The sequence below is a fragment of the Bos indicus genome, chromosome 5, assembly GCF_029378745.1.
Source record: "Bos indicus isolate NIAB-ARS_2022 breed Sahiwal x Tharparkar chromosome 5, NIAB-ARS_B.indTharparkar_mat_pri_1.0, whole genome shotgun sequence".
NCBI lineage: Eukaryota > Metazoa > Chordata > Mammalia > Artiodactyla > Bovidae > Bos > Bos indicus.
The window spans coordinates 69,500,028-69,520,394 of record NC_091764.1 but is presented as its reverse complement, the minus strand read 5'-3'; the positions used below and the strand labels follow the sequence as shown (position 1 = coordinate 69,520,394).

The following is a 20,367-nucleotide window of genomic DNA, read 5'->3' as shown; positions in this document are numbered from 1 at the left end:
ATAAAAACGGGCCAGATTCACATCCCACTCTCTGGGAGAATGGAATGCTGACAATTCCCATAGATGGCTCCTGTTAAAGTGCCTGACAATGAGAAGAGGGCCCGGCACCAGGGTCAACCGACCCCAAGAAAAGAGGGCTGGGAATTTGGTGAGCTCCCAGGGCTCAGAGTAGAAGGACGCAGGGGAAATGGCCCGTTGCCCCTGATGACAATGGAAACACCCACTGCTGCAGATAAGAGCGGCTCTGAATGGCCAGGGCTGAGTTGAAATGGAAGGCCCGAGGCTTAACAAGACCAGGATAGGCAGCTCAGGGTACGGACCTCTGGGCTTTGATTATGTGAATGTGAGGATGCTGCGTTCATGCATTCACACATCCATTCATTTGCTTGTTCATTTGTCCACTTACGTGTGTGTGTGGGTACATATATATCCATGAATGCCTGTATTCACTCCTCCATCCTTGCACTTATCCGTTCAGCAGAGTGAACATCTCCCATAAGCACTACTTATTCGACCACAAGTATTTACTAAGTTGCTACCGTGTACCTGATGTGGTGCTAGATGATGCTGGGCATTTAATAGTGAACCAGATGTCCAGGTTCTTCTCTTCTCGGAGCTCAGGCTCTAGCAGTTGTTAAACTAGCTGTAGTAATAATGAGGCCTGAGAAGGTTATGGAGGTGAATGAGGAAGGTAAGGTACCTGCCCTAATGGATTTAGAATTCCATTTGGGGTCACAAACAATAAATACATCATGTAGTTCCCTGGTGGTGATGAAAATCCATGCAGGGTGAGGCTGGAGGATGGGGGTGTTATTTTGGCCAGGGGCCAGTGGGGGTGGGGGCAGTCAGAGATGGCCCCTTGAATAGGACTCAACTCAAATTCACTAGGCTTTTTGGCCTTTGTACACACAATTCCCTCAACCTGGAATGCTCTTCCTATTGATCTTTACCTAACCATCCTTAGAGTCTCACCTTCAAGTCCTCTTCTTCCAGAAAGCTTTCTTTGGTCCTTATCTCTTAGCAGGCCCAGATGCTCTGCTGTGTGCATTATAGCCCCATTGTAACCTTCCTGTTAAAAGGAAGCAGTGGGTCTGAACTATGGGAGGATCAGAAAGTCATTGCTGAGGTTGTGGTGACTGAACTGGGTTTTGATGGATGAGTAGGAGTTCAATAGAAAGGAATGTGATGACAGCCTTCCAAGGGGTGAAACAAAAAGTGGAAGTCTCTCAGTTGTGTCTGACTCTTTGTGACTCTTTACAGTCCATGCAATTCTCCAGGATAGAATACTGGAGTGGGTAGCTGTTCTCTTCTCCAGGGGATCCTCCCAACCCAGAGACCGAATCCAGGTCTTCTGCATTGCAGGTGGATTCTTTACCAGCTGAGCCACCAGGGAAGCCCAATGTGATGATGACCTTCCTAGGGGAAGAAGCAGTAAACACAGGAATAGGGCAAGTCATGGAGGCTAGACTAGGAAGTCTAGTCTAAGCCCCTGCTAGAAGCCAGAACCCTGTGGCAGAGCTTCCACATGCCTTATTTCATTTGGTTCTGAGAATGCCTCCACTAAGGTGGGTCTGATTACCACCATTTTACAGATGAGGCTCCCATAGCTGATAAGCAGTGGGGCTGGCTACCATCCTAAGGGCTGTTTGACAGTGAAGATCAGGCACCTGATAAATTCTCTAACTCTCCCACCCAAATTTGCCCTAAATCCAACAGTGCATCCTCACACTCACAAGCGTTCTTGCTTCAGTTGCCTGACATTGTGTGTAGGCGGCCTGGAGACAGCAGGCCCAAGGGGAAACCCTCCAAGTGCCGATGGTGGCTGTGGCCAGGCGGCCCGAGTCACTGTGGTCAGAACAGCTGTTTCGGGAAACCATGGTTGAACGCGCCTCCCTTCCCCAGGTGGCTTGGGGTGCGTCATTTCCTGTCTCTCTTGGGAGGAGGTGTGATCTTAGATCTTAAGATAGAAGCCAACTCCACTTACTCCTGCTCACCGGTTCACTCCCTACCTTCACTTTGGGACAACTCGAGCGAGGCTGTTATGGGGAGAGCCACGGTGGTGAACTCCAGGTTCCAAGAGAGCTATGGAGTGTGTCTTCCTAAAGAGTGACACAGAGAGCCCATGTCCTCCTTACCCACCGAGAGCCATAACTCCCCTTTATGTGGAGCTTTACAGCCAGCGCAGCTCTTCACCCACATCTCAGACTAGCTGCATTCCTTCCCTTGGCCTCAGCTTCCTCATCTGCAAAATGGGGATAACACCTAGGGTTGGTGTGAGAATTTAATATACGTACCACTCACAGAATGGCGACTGTTGTGTAGCAATGCTGCTGTTATGATTTTCTCATTTAGTTTGATTTTGCTTTTCACAACAGCGTGTGGTTGGGCCTGTTGCAATTCCCTTTTCCAGAAAAGGAAATAGACTCAGCTGGAAGTAGTGATCACAAACATTGACTGAAGGCCTGCTATGTATAAGGCATGGTTTAAGGCACTTCAGTCAGTTCAGTTCAGTTCAGTCGCTCAGTTGTGTCTGACTCTTTGCGACCCCATGAATTGCAGCATGCCAGGCCTCCCTGTCCATCACCAACTCCTGGAGTTCACTCAAACTCACGTCCATTGAGTCGGTGATGCCATCCAGCCATCTCATCCTCTGTCGTCCCTTTCTCCTCCTGCCCCCAATCCCTCCCAGCATCAGAGTCTTTTCCAATGAGTCAACTCTTCGCATGAGGTGGCCAAAGTACTGGAGTTTCAGCTTTAGCATCATTCCTTCCAAAGAACGCCCAGGGCTGATCTCCTTCAGAATGGACTGGTTGGTTCTCCTTGCAGTCCAAGGGACTCTCAAGAGTCTTCTCCAATACCACAGTTCAAAAGCATCAATTCTTTGGTGCTCAGCTTTCTTCACAGTCCAACTCTCACATCCATACATGACCACTGGAAAAACCATAGCCTCGACTAGACGGACCTTTGTTTGCAAAGTAATGTCTCTGCTTTTGAATATGCTATCTAGGTTGGTCATAACTTTCCTTCCAAGGAGTAAGCGTCTTTTAATTTCATGGCTGCAGTCACCATCAGTAGTGATTTTGGAGCCCCCCAAAATAAAGTCTGACACTGTTTCCACTGTTTCCCCATCATTTGCCATGAAGTGATGGGACCAGATGCCATGATCTTCGTTTTCTGAATGTTGAGCTTTAAGCCAACTCTTTTACTCTCCTCTTTCACTCTCATCAAGAGGCTTTTTAGTTCCTCTTCACTTTCTGCCATAAGGGTGGTGTCATCTGCATGTCTGAGGTTATTGATATTTCTCCCGGCAATCTTGATTCCAGCTTGTGTTCCTTCCAGCCCAGTGTTTCTCATGATGTACTCTGCATATAAGTTAAATAAGCAAGGTGACAATATACAGCCTTGATGTACTCCTTTTCCTATTTGGAACCAGTCTGTTGTTCCATGTCCAGTTCTAACTGTTGCTTCCTGACCTGCATATAAGTTTCTCAAGAGGCAGGTCAGGTGGTCTGGTATTCCTATCTCTTTCAGAATTTTCCACAGTTTATTGTGATCCACACAGTCAAAGGCTAACATCTACCAATTCATTTGATTTCATGTTAGCCCTGTGAGGTAGGTTACATCATAACCATCATCCTCTAAGTTACAGTTGAAGGACCCCAGGGTCAGAGTGGCTGACATGAAGCAAATCCCCTGGGGATCTTGTGACAGTGCAGACCCTGACACTGTAGGCTCTGGGCGGGGCCTGGGAGCCTCAGTTTCCAATGGGTTCCCAGCTGGTAGGTGGTGAGGCCAGGATTTGAGCTCAAACATTCAAACCCAGCATCCCTTGCTTTTCTCATCATATGATGCAGCCTCTGTAAGGCTGGACATGCTTATTTTGGAAATGGATGTTAATCATTTCTCTTGGCTCTTTGGTGGACTCTGAGCAAACAGTTGTTAAGTAAACCAAACCCTTGGCATTATCCTAATGGCTGTAGTTTATAGAGTCGGCCAGTACTAGGGCTATTGCAGGGCTTTACATACATGTCTTTAATCCTCACAACAGCTTTAGAGGTGGGTTCTACTATTATTCCTGTTTTGCTGATGAGGAAATTGATGGCAGTTCCCACATCACCTGGCAGTGCCGAGTCTAAGGCTAGCTCCAGGTTCTTCTAGCTGCACAATCTCTGATCTGTCCAATGCACGTCCTCTTAGTCACCGCAGTTACTGTCTGACCACAGCTTATGTTATCAACATCGACTTTCTTTCCCAGAGGTTAACCATCAGCAAGCCAGTACTTCCTTTTTCATTGGGTGAACTCCCAGGGATTACTCACAATAATTTTTAAAACAGTGGTGGTAAAATATACGTAACATAAAGTTTAGCATTTTTAGGTTTTCAGTTCAGTAACATTAAGTACATTCACGTTGTTTTGCAACCACCGCATCCATCTACCTCCAGAACTTTTACATCTTCCCAAACTGAAACTCATTCCCATTCAACAGAAACTCCCCATTCCCGAACCCCTGCCCCTGCATCCCCCGTCCCCCATCCTGGTCCTGGCATCCCCGCTTCTTGATGAACCTGACTCCTCTAAGTACCTCACATAAGTGGAATCATGTAACATTTATCCATTTGTGTCTGGTTTGTTTCACTTAGGCGAATAGTATTTTCAAGGGTCATCTATATTGTAGCGAGGCTAATTCTTTTGAAATATGAATAATCATTTTCCAGTTTGTGTCTCTGATTTTCATCCAGCAGGGCACGCCTCTAGAAAACAACAAAACTCCAGAAATTAAGGACATGAGCATTGACGTCTTTTTCAGAGTTCAGGCTGAATTGAACAGCCCAGTGTGAGGACAGAGGTGGTTCCGAACAGGGTAGAGCAGCAGTCCATTAGCAGTACAAATGCAAAGTGGTTACCTTCCTCCAAAGCTTACCAGTGTGTCAGCAAAATACAACTTTGAAAGCAAAACCAGATGCCTCCTTGGTGGAGAGTCAGTCTCAATACACAACTGATGTTCTGCTACAGAGAGTCTTAGAGAACCCAGTGTTCACATGGGTCTTCTGTCTCTGACCTTCAGCAGAGATTCTTTTTCTTTTTTAAACTGATTTTTACCCGAGTATAGTTGGTTTAGAAGGTTGTGTTAGTTTCTAGTGTCCAGCAAAATGAATCAGCCATACATGTACATATACCCCTCCCTTTTGGACTTCCCATTCAGGTCACCATAGTGCACTGAGTGGAGTTGTGTGCTGCACAGTGGTTCTCACTGTTGTATACATAGTATCTTCTTACGTCCTCTAACCTTCATATGCTTCACTTCCAGAGCAGGGGCAGGACTAGCTCCATTATGACTTTTTCAGGTTGGAACTATTTCTGGGATTCTTTTTTGTTTTATTATGTATAAAATTGGAGAAGGCGATGGCACCCCACTCCAGTACTCTTGCCTGGAAAATCCTATGGACAGAGGAGCCTGGTGGGCTGCAGTCCATGGGGTCGCGAAGAGTCGGACGCGACTGAGCGACTTCCCTTTCACTTTTCACTTTCATGCATTGGAGAAGGAAATGGCAACCCACTCCAGTGTTCTTGCCTGGAGAATCCCAGGGACAGGGGAGCCTGGTGGGCTGCCGTCTCTGGGGTCGCACAGAGTCGGACACGACTGAAGTGACTTAGCAGCATGTATAAAATAATCATTTCCCCAAATCCCCAAATATCTTTTATTTCATTCTCTTTGCCTTTTTCTAGTATCTTCTGTGTTATTTCACTTTCATATTTTTATTGAGTTCAATTCACTTAAAAAATCCTATGTATTTGAAAAAGAAACCTTACATAATTACTTCCAAGGGAAAACCAGTATTGCTTTGAGTATAATGAAGCTAATCAAGTTACCCATGTGGATTTAAAGGGGGCCATGTATTTGAGCTCCAACGTTGTAAAAATGCTTAAAATGGTAATTGGCACATACATTATATCATTTAATTTTCACCATGACATCGTGGGGTTGGATACTATTCCTACCTCCATTTTACAGGTGAGAAATGGAGACTGTGAGAAGTTTTAGAACCAGTGGACATTCCCTGTCTTACCGTTGTTATACGCTCCATGCGGTGTGGAATTTTAGAGCTGCAGCCCAAGTTCAAGTGGCTCAAAGATGGAAAAGTGTATGTGTTGATTAATATTGCTTTTCTGTTGAAGTGCCAGGAACATGGACTAATCTAGATTTCTATTAATTTTATGTCAGCAGCAATGACAGTTTTACTGGGAGAGGCTGATAGACATCAGTCTGTAAGGATGGGAGTGGGACATAACATAAACACGCTTCTCAGAAGGGCTACAAAGAAAGCGAGGATGCCTAGACTTGGAGCACTCGGGTGTGCATGTGGGGATTTGCATGTAGTGGTGGCGGGTGTCTTGTGTGTGTGTGTGTGTGTGTGTGTGTGTGTATTTGGAAGCTCACGCAGTGCCCCAGATGCCACCAGCGTTCACAGTGCTGTGTCGGCTCCTGCCTTAGCCAACTTCTTGGAATGTTCCAGGGCTGCAGCTGGTCCCTTCGTGTCCTGATTGACAGGGCATGCTTCATAAAGCTTCTAACCAACTTCCTGCAAGCCAGGCAGGGAGGGGCCTTGATAAGAAAGTGAAATTCAGGGCAATTAAGTGCAATCTGAGTCCCGAGAATGCATTTTCTGAGTGCGGTTATGTGCCAACTGCTTTCTGTGCCATTCCATTCATTTGGGGTGACTTTACAAAACTGGCTTCTTGGCGCTGCATTCAGAGCCTCAGCTGGATGGATGAAATCACTCACCCTATTTATAAGGCTCGAGTGGAAATGGGTGTAGGGTAGGGCAGAAGTCCTCAGAGGCTCAGCATGGAAGGCTGTCTTAGACTGGCTGAAATTTGCAGATTGCCCACGGGTAGCACAAGGCAGCGGCTTGAACCTTTAGAGACACCTGGTTTACATTGTCGCTTGCTAGTTAGCTCTCCTGAGATGAAAGACCTAATTTCCCTAAACCTCAGTTTCCTCATCTGTTCAGTGGGTTTTTTAAAAACTGTGATAAAACATCCATAATGTCAAGTTTGCCATTTTCGATATTTTTAGATGTACCGTTCAGTGGCATGAAATACATTCACATTGTTGTGTAAATGGGATTTTAGATAGGATTAGATTGGAGAGTGTAAGGAGCTAAGGTGCTTAGGACAGAGCCTAATAACTGGAGGTTATTCAATAAGTGGTAACTAAGTTTATTATTATTATTTTATATTATCTACTAATTATCTTGTGCTTTTCAAAATATAAGGCCTATTCTGGTGACAAGTGTTTCTTGGGTGAGGACAGGGGCTAAGCAGTGGATGATACAAAGATGAGGGGTGGATGTGGAACCTGCCACCTGACTCAGGGGACTCAACCTAGTATGCAAGGTGAATTTACATATATATGTATGTGTATATTTGTATATACATATGTCCTGACATATACATACACACATAAGTAGTATATAGTATATAGATACTATATATATGTAGTATATATATACTTATATATACTACATACTTATGTATATGTCAGGGTATATGTATATACAAATTTATACGTACATATGTAGTATATATGAATATATGTGATAATTCATAATGTATAATATACATATGCATGTGACAATATGTGTATACATGTAACATATGTGCCTTATATGAATATATGAATAGGTGCACACACAAACACATGGAAGAGCACTGCCATGAAGGATAATAAAACACTTCAAGAAACCAAAGGAGAAGAGAGTGATTCCAAGGGGTGTGTGATACAAGAGAAGCAAGGTTAAGAAAAACATTTGGCTGGACCCTAAAGACTTGAAAGTTACAAAGTACCTTGGCCTTCACAATCTCACCTTGATTAATTTTTTCTTATCATTCTCACAATAGTCCTGCAATCTAGAACACGGTAGGGATCATGGGTTTCCATTTTCTTGTAGGTAAACTGAGGCTCAGAGTGGCTAAGTGACCCTGCTCCATGGCACACAGATGGCTGGTGGTGGAGTGTGGGCTGCAATGTGGTGACACAGAGCCCGGTGCTCTGGGTCCATTTCATCTAGGGTTCCAAGGTGTGCACAACACAGTTCTGATCAGTGTGTAGGCGATGTCTGGTGCACAGGTAGGTGCATGTACCACATGGATGGATGCCATGAGATTTTCGGTAGGCCGCAGACAGTTCTCAGAGTAGCAACTATAAACATTAGTGTTCATCAGAAACACCAAGCATGTGATTCTGTGGGTATTTCTCAGGGTACATCTTTACTGATGTGAGAAGAGAGTCCTTGCACAGAGTGATTTTTAAGTAATAGACCACGCAGTGGGTGCCAAGCACTGCAGTCGGGAGTCACAGGCCCAGTTGTGCAAACTGGTCCTTCTGTGAAAGCTCAGGGCTGGAGAGCAAAGGATGACTCAACCCAGCTGGCAGAGCCAGCCAGGGGCGCCTCAGATGCTCTAGTCTGGGAGGTGTGAGCGGAGCTCGTGCAGACACTGACTGCAGTGCTAACAGGCTCCCTGGGTCTCACTTCTCTTTGTAGATTGCGGACTTTGGGCTTTCCAACCTGTACCAGAAGGACAAGTTCTTGCAAACGTTCTGTGGGAGCCCACTCTACGCCTCTCCTGAAATTGTCAATGGGAGGCCTTACCGAGGGCCAGAGGTAAGCAGCTTGCCTGGTGTGTAAGGTGGGGGGCTTAAGGGAAGGAAAGAACTTAACCTAGGAATACTTAAAAAAAAACCCATAAAAGCAAGCAAGCAAAACCTTATATGATTATAAAAGCCATAACATATATGTGTATATATATATATCTGGAAGAAAAATCCAGAAAAGCCTAAAAGAGAAAATAAAGTTGCCTCCAAATTTCCCCATGAGAGATAAGCACTTAATATTTATGTGATTTTTTAAAAGGGTTTTTTCCCCCCAGTGTAGATCTCATATTTCAAATAATTGAGACCACTATATATGTGTATATCTCACCTTTTATTAACTTAAAATTGTCACACTTTCTCAATTTGTTATTAAAAACATGGTTTTTAGTGATGACACACTTATTTTATGCATATACCATAATTTATTTAATCACTTACCTAGATTTAGATTGTTTTTAGTTTTCCCCTGTTATAACAAAACAGACAAAACAGAAAGCAAACTGTCTCAGTCTGCAGTGAATCTTTTTGCATGCATTTTGGACAGCATGTATTTTTGATCCAGGAAATACATTAATGGAAATACATTTCCATTAATACATTAATTGCATCTTCTGACTCATGAGAAATGCATCTCTCTATATGCCTAAACCTATCAGGGCCAATGAAAGACGTGTATGTGAGAAAGTCCTTTTGAAAATGGGTGAGTTGTGACTGATTACTCATTTTTAGAAAGATAGTTCTATTTGCAGACAGAGTCATCTACTTAGGATCCTTTAAATAGCAGCCGTTCAGTGGATTGAAATGTTTTCTTCCAAATATTTATCTGTTTGAGAGTGTTTAGGGGCAGGGCAGGAGGGTAGAGAGATGGATGCCAAGAGCCTCCATCAACTGCAGTAAAGTCTTTCTAAAATAAGAATGTAAGGGAGGAGCCTAGGATCCAATTTACAAAACTGCAGAAACTCGACACTAAATTTATCATAGATAACGAATGCTCCTGTGATCGCTGATGGTCTGTTTCCGAGGTTACAAGCTGGCAGCCTGTGATCTGGCCAGCAAGTATACTTTATTTGGCCACATTAGTCTTTCTAAAAAAGTGGACAAACATTTAATCAGTGGGCGATTTCACATAAAAGTCTGTTTTCTGACTTCTCTTGAAAACCCAAAGGCTCTAATAGTGCTGGGCCTGCTTGACTAAGTGGCACCCACTAGCCGGAGGAGGCTGCCTGCTTAAGATGGGTGACTGCCCGCCACAGTTTGCCTTCAAACCAACACTCCACGTTGTACCCCACCCTGTGTACCCCACTTGTTCATGTTTGTTGCACGTTGTACCCCACCCTGTGTACCCCACTTGTGTACACCCTGTGTACCCCACTTGTTCATGTTTGTTGCCTGCTTGGCTCTTGTAGCCATTTGGGTTTGCAGCCTCTGAGCCATTTGAAGACGGTGCAGGATTCCTGAATTAGGAGTCCAGAGATCCGTGTTCCTGTCTGACTTCCATCACTGGGATGGGGCGTCTCCGGAGAAACCATTTAACTCCCTTGGGCCTCTCTGTCAAATGGGGCTGAAAATAACGCAGGGCCCTACCTGTTTCCCCAAATTATAGTGAGGATCAAAGAAGATCATCTATTGAAGAAAGTTCTATGAATTAGGACTGTTTGAAACGGAAAGGTCAGGCTCTGAAGCAGGCCCCAGGTGCACTACATATCAGGTGTCAGGCCATGGTGGGAACCTGGCTGCCAGGTGCTAAATTCCCTTCCTGGGGTCGTTGCGGGTGGCTGCTCATGGTCTGTGATGCTGATGTTTGGGAAGGGAATCTACTTGTCCTGTCTCTCTCTGCTTCAGGTGGACAGCTGGGCCTTGGGCGTACTGCTTTACACTCTTGTTTACGGAACGATGCCCTTCGATGGTTTCGATCACAAGAACCTCATCCGGCAGATCAGCAGTGGTGAATATCGGGAGCCCACGCAGCCCTCAGGTATGCACCCGTGGACAGCCAGCGGCTGGGCTGGGCGAGGCCAGCTCACATGTCCCGCTTTTGTGTCGATGTCTGTAAGGAAGACAGCTGCTATTCCTCCTCCCCAGATCTTTGCTGAGCTGACTTGTTAGTCCGCTTTCCCCAAACCTTTCCAATGTGGTACCTGCAGATCAGTTGTTCTACAGAGCAGACTAAGAGTCCTGTTTGCTTGCTGTGCAAACTTGGGCAAGGCTCTTACCCGGTTTAGATTCTGTTTTCCGCTATTGGTGCACATTTTGGAAAAAGTATTACATGAAATCCCTTCGAGTCTGTGTAGACATAAAATCCCTTGGTAGACTCTAAGTGCACGAGGGTGGCAACTACTCTCTTTCACACCTTGCCCCACTGCAGGTATGGTGCATGGGTGTTGTTTCATTACCATGGCCGAGAACAACTCTGTCCCATTGACCCCCTCTCCTAGCAAACTCAGCGGTTTAAATGACTTCGATGAGCCATGTCTCTTGGTTCCCAGATTGGTGAGAGCTCCTCTGGCCTGGCTGGGGTTTCTCCTGCAGTTGCAGTCAGATGGTAGCTGAGGTTGGGGCCAATTGTGGGGACACCTTGGGGTCCCTCTGTGTGGGCTGTCTCTATGAGCAGCCTCCTCAGGCCTGTCCCTCCAGGGAGTAGCCTGGACTTCTTACATAGCAGTTCAGGGCTTGAAGATGGAGGAAGAAGTGGCTGCCAGGTCTTCTTAATGTCTCCTTGGAAGCCAGATAAGGTCACATCTGCCGTGTTTTATCAGTCAAAGTGACCAAGGCCATAAGCTCCATCTCTTGACAGGAGAGCATCATGTGGGTATAGAAGGGGTGTGTATAGGTAGTCGACTTTAGAATGTAATTAACAGACCTTTCATATACGTGCATCCTACATGTGTACACACACACACACACACACACACACACAAGTTGATTCTCATTATTTGTGGCAATTCAGTAAAGTTGCAGTGAATGCTGAATTCCTGAATACTGAGCCACTGCTCCTAGGGAGATACAGGGCTCGACTCCTGTGAGCCTCTGGTCACAACGTTTTTGTCAACGGATCACTCCATGTCCTTGTCTTTTGTACATTTCTGTTTAAAGATGCCTCTTTTAAACTATACTGTTGATTCATGAACATCAAACTCACAGCCATCAGCACTTTAATTCATGCCTGAGAGCAGCTTGTCTGACACTTGTCTGATACCTGTCTGACATTTTCTCTGCATGGCACCTCACTGTCTTCTTGCCCTTACAATCACCAGACAGCACTTCAGCACCACACTTGGGGGCCATTTCAACAGTGAAATCACCAACAAAAAGGGCAACAATGTGAAAAGCATGAACTAAATGGATTATGAAAAGGACACTTACAGCACAAGAGCAGAAGCAAGAAGACAGTGCCATGTTGCCTGGCTCTGGCTCAGCTGGGAACACACAATGCACAGTGGGGGCAACACATTTTTTGCCCCTCTGTGGAAAGCACCCCGAGTGTTGATTTGGGGGTTACAAATACAGCTTAGTGAGTGGGCAAGTTTACAAATATAGAATCTGAATAATGAACATTGACTTATTTTATATAAATAGATATAGATATACACATATCTATATCTGTATATATTTTTCAATGAGCCAACCTGTGGGGTTTGTTGGAGAAAATTCAGGGTGACCTCTATGGTAGCCTTTTTGGCTCAGTAGCCAAATGGTCCCAACACAGTTTCTGGCACATTACAGGGGTTCAGAGACTATTTCTTGACCGAATGAATGAACATCCTGTTGCTGTACAGAGGTGTGCCTCACCCCCGGCGCCATTGCCAGGCCCCTGCCAGCTACTCATTAGCTGCATAAGTAGCAGAGGGGAGGTGGCACCTTCCCAGGATATAATTCAACCCCCACTGGGGAAGCACAGTTTGATCTTAAAAGGTGATTTATAAGCTGCGAGAGTCAGTTGGTTCCTGTGGCCTCCTCAACATCCCTTTGGGGCTTTCCCTTAATTCTTTGGCAGCAGAAATTTGCAAGTGGAATTTTTCAGACGGGCCATAAACGGATAGCAGATAGAGATCAGCTCTCTGATCCGACAGCTGGGTAGGCTGTGGATTATGTCTGAGAGGGATAGGAGGTGAGCGCTGGGTGTGGGTCTCAGCCTGGCTGAGGCCCTGGGGTTCAGGCCAGCCTTGAGTACAGTGCCTTTCAGTGCCCAGGTATGCCAGCTATGAGCACCGCTCCATCCTTCTCTGTCTCTCCCTCTCTGATAAGCCTCTTTTTTTTTTTTTTTTGCCATTTTAGCCCTAAAATTCCCTCTCTGTGCTGACATACTTTCCCAATGACTCGAGCAGTGTGTATTTATATAAGTCTACCTTTGGAGGACTAAAGAAAGTCATGGTAATCTACACCTGTTTCCCTTTTGGTAAGATGATACCCACCAAAAGAATGGTGGGGCCCTGCTTGGGCTTGGGCCTGGATTCTTTCCTGGTTACCTGGTCTTCCCCATTTTATAAAGATCTGAGTTGATGGAAAGCTCAACAATTCGACATTGCATCACCTGTGTGAAGAAGCATGCCAGGCTGTGACAGCACCCCGGCCTGTGGCTCTGAGTCTGGCTGGTGCTTTCTGATGTCCAGTCTGGAAGGCTGCAGCTTCCCGCTCCACAGTGTGGCTGAACTAGGGCTTCCTTTGGATTTTCCTCAAATGAGTGTCTCCTGGAGTGTCAGCCCTGTGGCAAAGCCCAAAGCTCCCATAAAATGTATTGTTCGTAGAATTCTCCGGTGATCCAGTGGTTAGGGCTCTGCACTTCCATGGCAGGGGGCATGGGTTCGATCACTGGTCCATGCAGGGCATGGCCAAAAATAAACAAAAAAATTTATTGTTCCTTTTGCTTCTTGTCCCGTAGATGCTCGAGGCCTCATTCGGTGGATGCTGATGGTGAATCCCGACCGCCGGGCCACCATCGAGGACATCGCCAACCATTGGTGGGTGAATTGGGGCTACAAGAGCAGTGTCTGCGACTGTGACGCCCTTCACAGCTCCGAGTCCCCACTCTTGGCCCGCATTATCGACTGGCACCACCGTTCCACAGGGTTGCAGGCTGAAGCCGAAGCCAAAGTTAAAGGCTTGGCCAAACCTGGGGCCCCTGAGGTCGTGCTGGAGCGTCAGCGGTCGCTGAAGAAGTCCAAGAAAGAGAACGACTTCCCTCAGTCTGGCCAGGACTCGGTGCCCGAGAGCCCATCCAAGCTGAGCTCCAAGCGGCCCAAAGGGATCCTGAAGAAGCGGAGCAACAGCGAGCATCGCTCCCACAGCACTGGCTTCATCGAGGGTGTCGTCAGCCCGGCCTTACCGCCCACTTTCAAGCTGGAACAGGACTTGTGCCGGACTGCTGTGCCCCTGCCAAGCCCCCCAGAGGCCGAAGTGCCAGGTAAACTCAGCCCCAAACAGTCGGCCACGATGCCCAAGAAAGGTATCCTGAAAAAGACCCAGCAGAGAGAATCGGGTTACTATTCATCCCCGGAGCGCAGCGAGTCTTCGGAGCTGCTTGACAGTAACGATGGGCTTGGCAGCAGCATCCCCTCCCCCAGTCCCCCGGACCCGGCCAGGGTGCCATCCCACAGCCTCTCCTGTCGCAGGAAGGGCATCTTGAAGCACAACAGCAAGTACTCAGCGGGCACCATGGACCCGGCCCTGGCCAGCCCCGAAATGCCCACACTGGAATCCTTGCTAGAGCCGGGCGTCCCCTCTGAGGGCCTCTCCCGGAGCTACAGCCGGCCTTCCAGCGTCATCAGCGATGACAGCGTCCTGTCCAGCGACTCCTTCGACTTGCTCGACTTGCAGGAGAACCGCCCCACCCGCCAGCGCATCCGCAGCTGCGTCTCTGCCGAGAACTTCCTCCAGATCCAGGACTTTGAGGGGCTCCAGAACCGGCCCCGGCCCCAGTACCTGAAGCGGTACCGGAACCGGCTGGCAGACAGCAGCTTCTCCCTCCTCACGGACATGGATGACGTGACTCAGGTCTACAAGAAGGCGCTAGAGATCTGCAACAAGCTCAACTAGCTCCCGGGGTGCAGGGGTGGGGTGGGGTGGGTATGAGGGAGAGGAGTGGGAATGATGACTGGGCTCTGGAGCTGGTTACCTCTTTGATGGCCGTGACAACAGACTGACAAAGGGATTGGTGATGTTTGGCTTTGGCCAAATTTGAAAGCTGAGTCAGTGCCTATGTGGGAGAGGTGGGCAGTTGGCCAGTCCTGCTGATTGCCAGTTAGAATTGGGATCCTAATTGGCATTTTGCTTTATGGCATCTCCTAGGGGACCAGCTGTCCAGGGGAGGTGGTGTTGGCCAGCACTTCCAGGATAGGGAGGGAGCATATGGGAGAGGAAGCATTTCTCTAGAAGTCATCCACATGCTTCTGGAGGAGGGCAGGACAGACTATAGCCATCTGTTGCGAAATCACTCAGAGCTCGCTCCTTCTCATGTTATTAGCAGGCTTGGTCTGACTGCATAGGGTGGGCATGTCGATTTTAGTTATCTGAGCTTGAATCAGTGATCGATTGATAAGGGCTGCTGGGTGCATTGGTTTGAGTAGCCCAGTGGGAAGGAGTGCTGTGATTGATTAGTAATGGCTGTCATGGGGAGGGGAAGGGGTGTGGGGGCACTCATGCCTTGTAGTTGTCATCCTTGACCTGGCTAAGCCCTGGGAGTGTTAGTGTAGATCCCATGGGATCTATGTTGTCTCTTTTATGCCACCGTGGGGCATTTGTTAATTTGCTACTCTACCTTGAATGGAAGACAGGGCCTTGGTCAGAGAAAGAATGCTCTGGACACTGCTAAGGACTTAGAGTCAGCCCATGGTGATTGTTTGGCTTCTTGTAGTCTGCCTCTTCTTTCCTAGTGTCTGCCTGGCTCTTTAGCACAACCTCCCAAGGGTGGACAGGGGGAAAGTTGGTGGTGTCAGAGGTCAAAACTATGGTGTAGAACAGTGCTCGAGACCCTCTGTGATCTTTCTAAATGAACGGAAATTGATCCATACCAGCGAGGGGGCAACTTGTCAATTTCTTTAATGTCTCAATATTAACTGGAATGCTGCCTTGTGGGTTCTCACCTGCATGAATGTTTTGAATTGGATGTGATACTGGCTATAGTCTCCAAAGGAATAACTGACTCAACTATTTACCCTGTTTACTCACAGTAAACAGTTTCCTCATCCACTCAGTGTAGAATCCTCAGAGGTAGGCGAGTTTGCTTCTGGGTGTTAGAGTGTAGGTGGGATATTTGAAGGAGGAAAGTCAAGTCAGGCAGAAGGTGTTTTCCCCCTCAAATCTAGGTATTCTCTGTCATGGGTTTGAACCCCTAGACTTTGAGGGAAAGGTTCCAGCCACTCAAATGAATAAGCTGCTGAAAGAGCAGAGTGGGTTGGGAGGAAGAAAATGGGAGAGGGAACATTTCCCTGGACGTCTTCCTGATGGTTCTGGAGAAGGCAGACGAGAGGTGTGACAGGACTCTTATCTTGAAAAGTCACATAACTCACTTGTGTAACTCCTGGACACCCACATTGCAGGTGAGAAGACATCACTCCCACGGTGCGACATCTTCAGATACTGAGTTTGGGATTGATGGTCATATTTGGGAGTTTGGGACGACCTCAGATTCTACTGGCCCCAGCTAATTGAAACTCTTGTTTCAAGATGGTCAACTTCTGAAAGCCACCTGGATATTTAAGAAGAACTAGTCTTGGGGGGTGTTTGGGGGGAAAACCAACATGGGGAGCTGAGATTGGAATTTACCTTCAGACACTAAGAACATTAATTAGAATGAAACTGCCCTTTGCCAAAGGAGATGGCTCCAGTTCTCCCCTTGTCACCAGCTCTGGGGTTTTGGCTTGTGCATCCCTTCGGGTTGAGCCGAGTAGTGTAATATGGGAAGCTTTGCGGGTTTCCTTTCATTCAATTCCACCTCCTTCCTGAATTCCAATATAGGTTCAAAGGGAAAAAAACCTATAGCTAGCAAATTGTATGTGGGGTATGTGGGTGCGTGGAGGCCATTCTCCAACCTCTAAAGCTCCCTCTTCCTTGTATCACTTTATGCAACCTTTTCTGGACAGCCTATACTGCCACATTGCTGGTCCCTCATGCATGGCAGCCTGTCTAGTTGGTAGCTGTCAGTGTGACTTAGGTATAACATCTACCTACTGGTTGATGTAGTTTCCTTTTGCCCAAGTGATTGTGTCTGTTTGGTATTTTCCATCCTTATAATCTTTAAGTAAAAGTGACACTATTAAGGAAAGTCATTCTATCCCTAGCCTCCAAAAGAGAAAACATGTATTTTCTCTTTCTCAGCAGACCCAGACAGTGGATTGTGGCAAAGACGGTTCTCCACTCAGAGGCAGAGACTGCATTGAGTCCTAGTCTGCTGGTGGTCTTAGGCACCTGCAGTATTTCAGGGGCTGAGTTTTCTCTTCAATGAGGGCTGGATTAGCTGGTCTGTCAAGTCCCTGCCTAGTTCTGACATTCTGCTAACGTCCTCTGATTCTGGATATGATGTTGACTCTGTCCTTTTAAAGAAAGAAAAAACTTGGAATAGAGGGAAAAGACCGCAAAGCAGCTCCCTTCCTTCTTGAGTAAGTCCTCTCATCCCTTCCAGCCAAGGAAATCATGCTTGATTTATTTCCATGGAATTACAAGTGAGAGACATTTTGATGACCTGGTGGACCAAGCAGGAGATTCGAGGTCAACTCTCCTGGTCCTTTCCTTGCCTCCGTGGGCCTTTCAGTGTCTTAGTTTACACATCTGCCAAAGGAGTAGAGTTAATACTTCTTTTTACAGGTAAATTTCAAGGCATGATCAGTTTTCAGGAAGTGCTTCAAGACCTCAGGTGAAATGAAAATGCCAAGTGCTCTCTGAATTTCCATCCCTGTTATAAGGTGCTGCTTCTGCAGATGGCAAAGAGTACCTCTTGGGGTGAAACTCAGGTGAGTGTAGGCCAAGCCTGTTGTCTTGAGTACAAATGTGAATGACTGACTGACTGCTTATTGCCAAACTGGAAATGTTCTGTAGGGATTTACTGGCATGGTATCATTCCTAGAAGAAAAAAAAAAAAAAAGAGAGAAACTTGACTGCACATTTTTTTTTTTTAATCCATGTTGTGACTTTTATTTAATTTCTATTTTTTTTTTTGGTAATAAAAAGTTGACTTTTTTATTTGAATTTGTCTTTTTTTATTTATTGGTCTGAAAGGCATTTCAAAGGTATTATAATAATATATTGGTGTAATTTAATTGGTGCAACATGCTTTATGGCTCCAGTCAAAATTGGTTTTCATTCATTTGATTGGTTTGAGCCCAGGACAGCCTATAGGGGATTAAAAAAAAAAAAAGCTGGATAACCACCCAAAATGTTTGTATTTTCATTGGAAACTGATTTTGTTTTTGTTTGTTTTTATTTTTAAATTAAATAAATTGCCATGAACTGAACTGGAAACTTGTGTCTTTATTTGGTTGTTTTTCTCTTAGTTAAGAGATAGCCTGGGTATTAAGTAACAGAAACCCACCCATTAGCTTAAGTACAAAAGGGAAATTTCTTCAAAGTTCTCAGAAGAGGAAATGTAGCTGGCAGTGCAGTTGGAACCAGGAATTGAAAAAGTAGGATCCAGGCCCTCTTTTCTGCTCCTTCTCACAGTCCGATTTTATTATTCTGTTTCCATAGCCTTACTTTCTTCTCCCAGGTTTTAATGACCCACCTTGGCTTACCCGATAGCTTACAAATTCACATGTTCTCAGTTCTAGTTTCCAAAAAGTTGACCAGGTTCCTGCAACCTGTACTGGAGATAGCATCAAAGGTTAACTCAGCCACACTTGCTTGCCATGTCAGCCTCCTCTGCCTGCACCCTGCCAGGGTTCTCTCCATCTGGGCAGGTGTTGTCTAGTTGCAAAGAAGTGTCAGACTCTTTTGTGACCCTATGTACTGTAGACCACCAGGCTCCTTCTGTCCATGGAACTTCCCAGGCAAGAGTACTGGACTGTGTTACCATTTCCTTCTTCAGGGGATCTTCCTGATCCAGGGGTTGAATTCATGTCTTCTGCATTGGCAGGTGGATTCTTTACCACTGTGCCACCTGGGAAACCCTGTTGTAGAGGCTGAATCAAATGTGACATGTAAAGGGTAGCCAGAAAATAGAGCTGTCTGGATTGCCACAGCTAACATATTGTAAACTATGTCACTGAGGTTATGTGAGGTTAATGTAAAGTGGTAACGTTCAGGAAAATCAAGAAAATTAGTATTAATTGAGCTTCTACATGGGTGCTCGCTTCATCCTATTCAGTGGCAAGTGGTATAAACCCAATTTAGACCATGTTAGGGCTTCCTAGGTAGCTCAGCAGTAAAGAATCTGCCTGCAATACAGGAGTCATAAGAGACTTTGGTTCGATTCCAGAGTCAGGAAGATCCCCTAAAGGAGGAAATGGCAACCCACTCCAGTATTCTTGCCTGGAGACTCCCATGGATAGAAGGAGCCTGGTGGGCTACAGTCCATAGGGTCGGGAAGAGTCAGACACGACTGAAGCGACCCTGTTACCTAACAAGACAAATTTACTGCTTCGTGCAACTGAGAAGTCCAAGATGTATGTCTCAGGCACAGCTGATCCAGGAGTTCAAGTGATTCCTCTGTCTCTTTTTCACTGACGTTTGCCGGATGTAAGCTTTATTTGGGGGCAAGTTCTCTCTGCATGGCAGCAAGAGAGCTCCAGCTAGTAACAGAGTTATGTAGTCCTCTTAGAGTTTGATCCTAGAGTCAAGAGAGATGTTTAATATATTAGCTTTTATGTGCCAAAAAAGGACCGTGATTGGCTTTTTGGGGTCACATGTCTCACTCTGACCCAATCACAGAGTCCATGTAGAGAGATGCTCTGATTGGCTATCCTGGATCATGTGCCCACCCTTGTGGTATACTTGAGTGACAGCTCCTTCAGAATCACAGAGTGGGGGAGGGCTGCTGTCTGAAAAGAAGGGATGTGTAAACCTGACAAAAAGTGACCCATATTTGTTGCAACTTTTGGACATTAATTTCCTCATCTATAAAATAGCATTAAACGATCCTAACTTTCAGAGTTATTGTAAAGATTAAATGAAATAAATCACTTAATACAGGATCTGACACAGATCTCTTGTTTAATTTATAAACAAGAGATCAGGAAAGGCAATATAGAGAGGAAACACATTTTTTAGGAAGATTTTTAGCTGTACAATCAGGTATAACATCAGAAAATTCAGCTGAGACTGGTTTAAACACTACAGGGACTTTAGTAGTTCATATATTTGGGATTTTAGATAGGACGGATATCATGGTTACTTAGGTCTAGTGGGAAAAATGGATAGTAAATAACAAACACCAAAAATGGATAGTAAACAAACACCCCCCCCCACACACACACAAACACCACCCCAAATTAGATTGCAGTGACAGCTATAAATTAAATGGATAGGGCCCAGAATCAGAGAATTAAGGGAAGGCTACCTCTTGTAGAAAGAGTAGTCAGGGAGGGCATCCCTGAAGAGATGACCCTTGGGGAGAGGTCTGAAGATGAAGAACTAACTATACGAAGAGTGATCATTCCAGGCAGAGGGAACAATGTATGCAAAGGCTTTAGTGTCTTTAAAACAGAGCTTTATAGGGTTAAATTCAGGTCCATTTGTATAGCACAATCATGATCCAGGAAGTCTGGTGTTTTGCTAAACATAT

At 45.9% G+C, this 20,367-nt stretch overlaps 1 protein-coding gene across 1 annotated transcript in view; it reads left to right on the top strand.

Annotated features, from left to right (window-relative positions):
- Positions 1-18,103, top strand: part of NUAK1 (NUAK family kinase 1) — a 79,562-nt gene extending 61,459 nt beyond the window's left edge. Inside the window, exons 5-7 of the mRNA XM_019961235.2 lie at positions 8,548-8,667; positions 10,500-10,632; positions 13,537-18,103. Of these exons, the coding sequence (XP_019816794.2) occupies positions 8,548-8,667; positions 10,500-10,632; positions 13,537-14,690 (1,407 nt within the window). The 3' untranslated portion in view covers positions 14,691-18,103. The remainder of the gene's footprint in view (positions 1-8,547; positions 8,668-10,499; positions 10,633-13,536) is intronic.
- Positions 18,104-20,367: the final 2,264 nt, after the last annotated feature.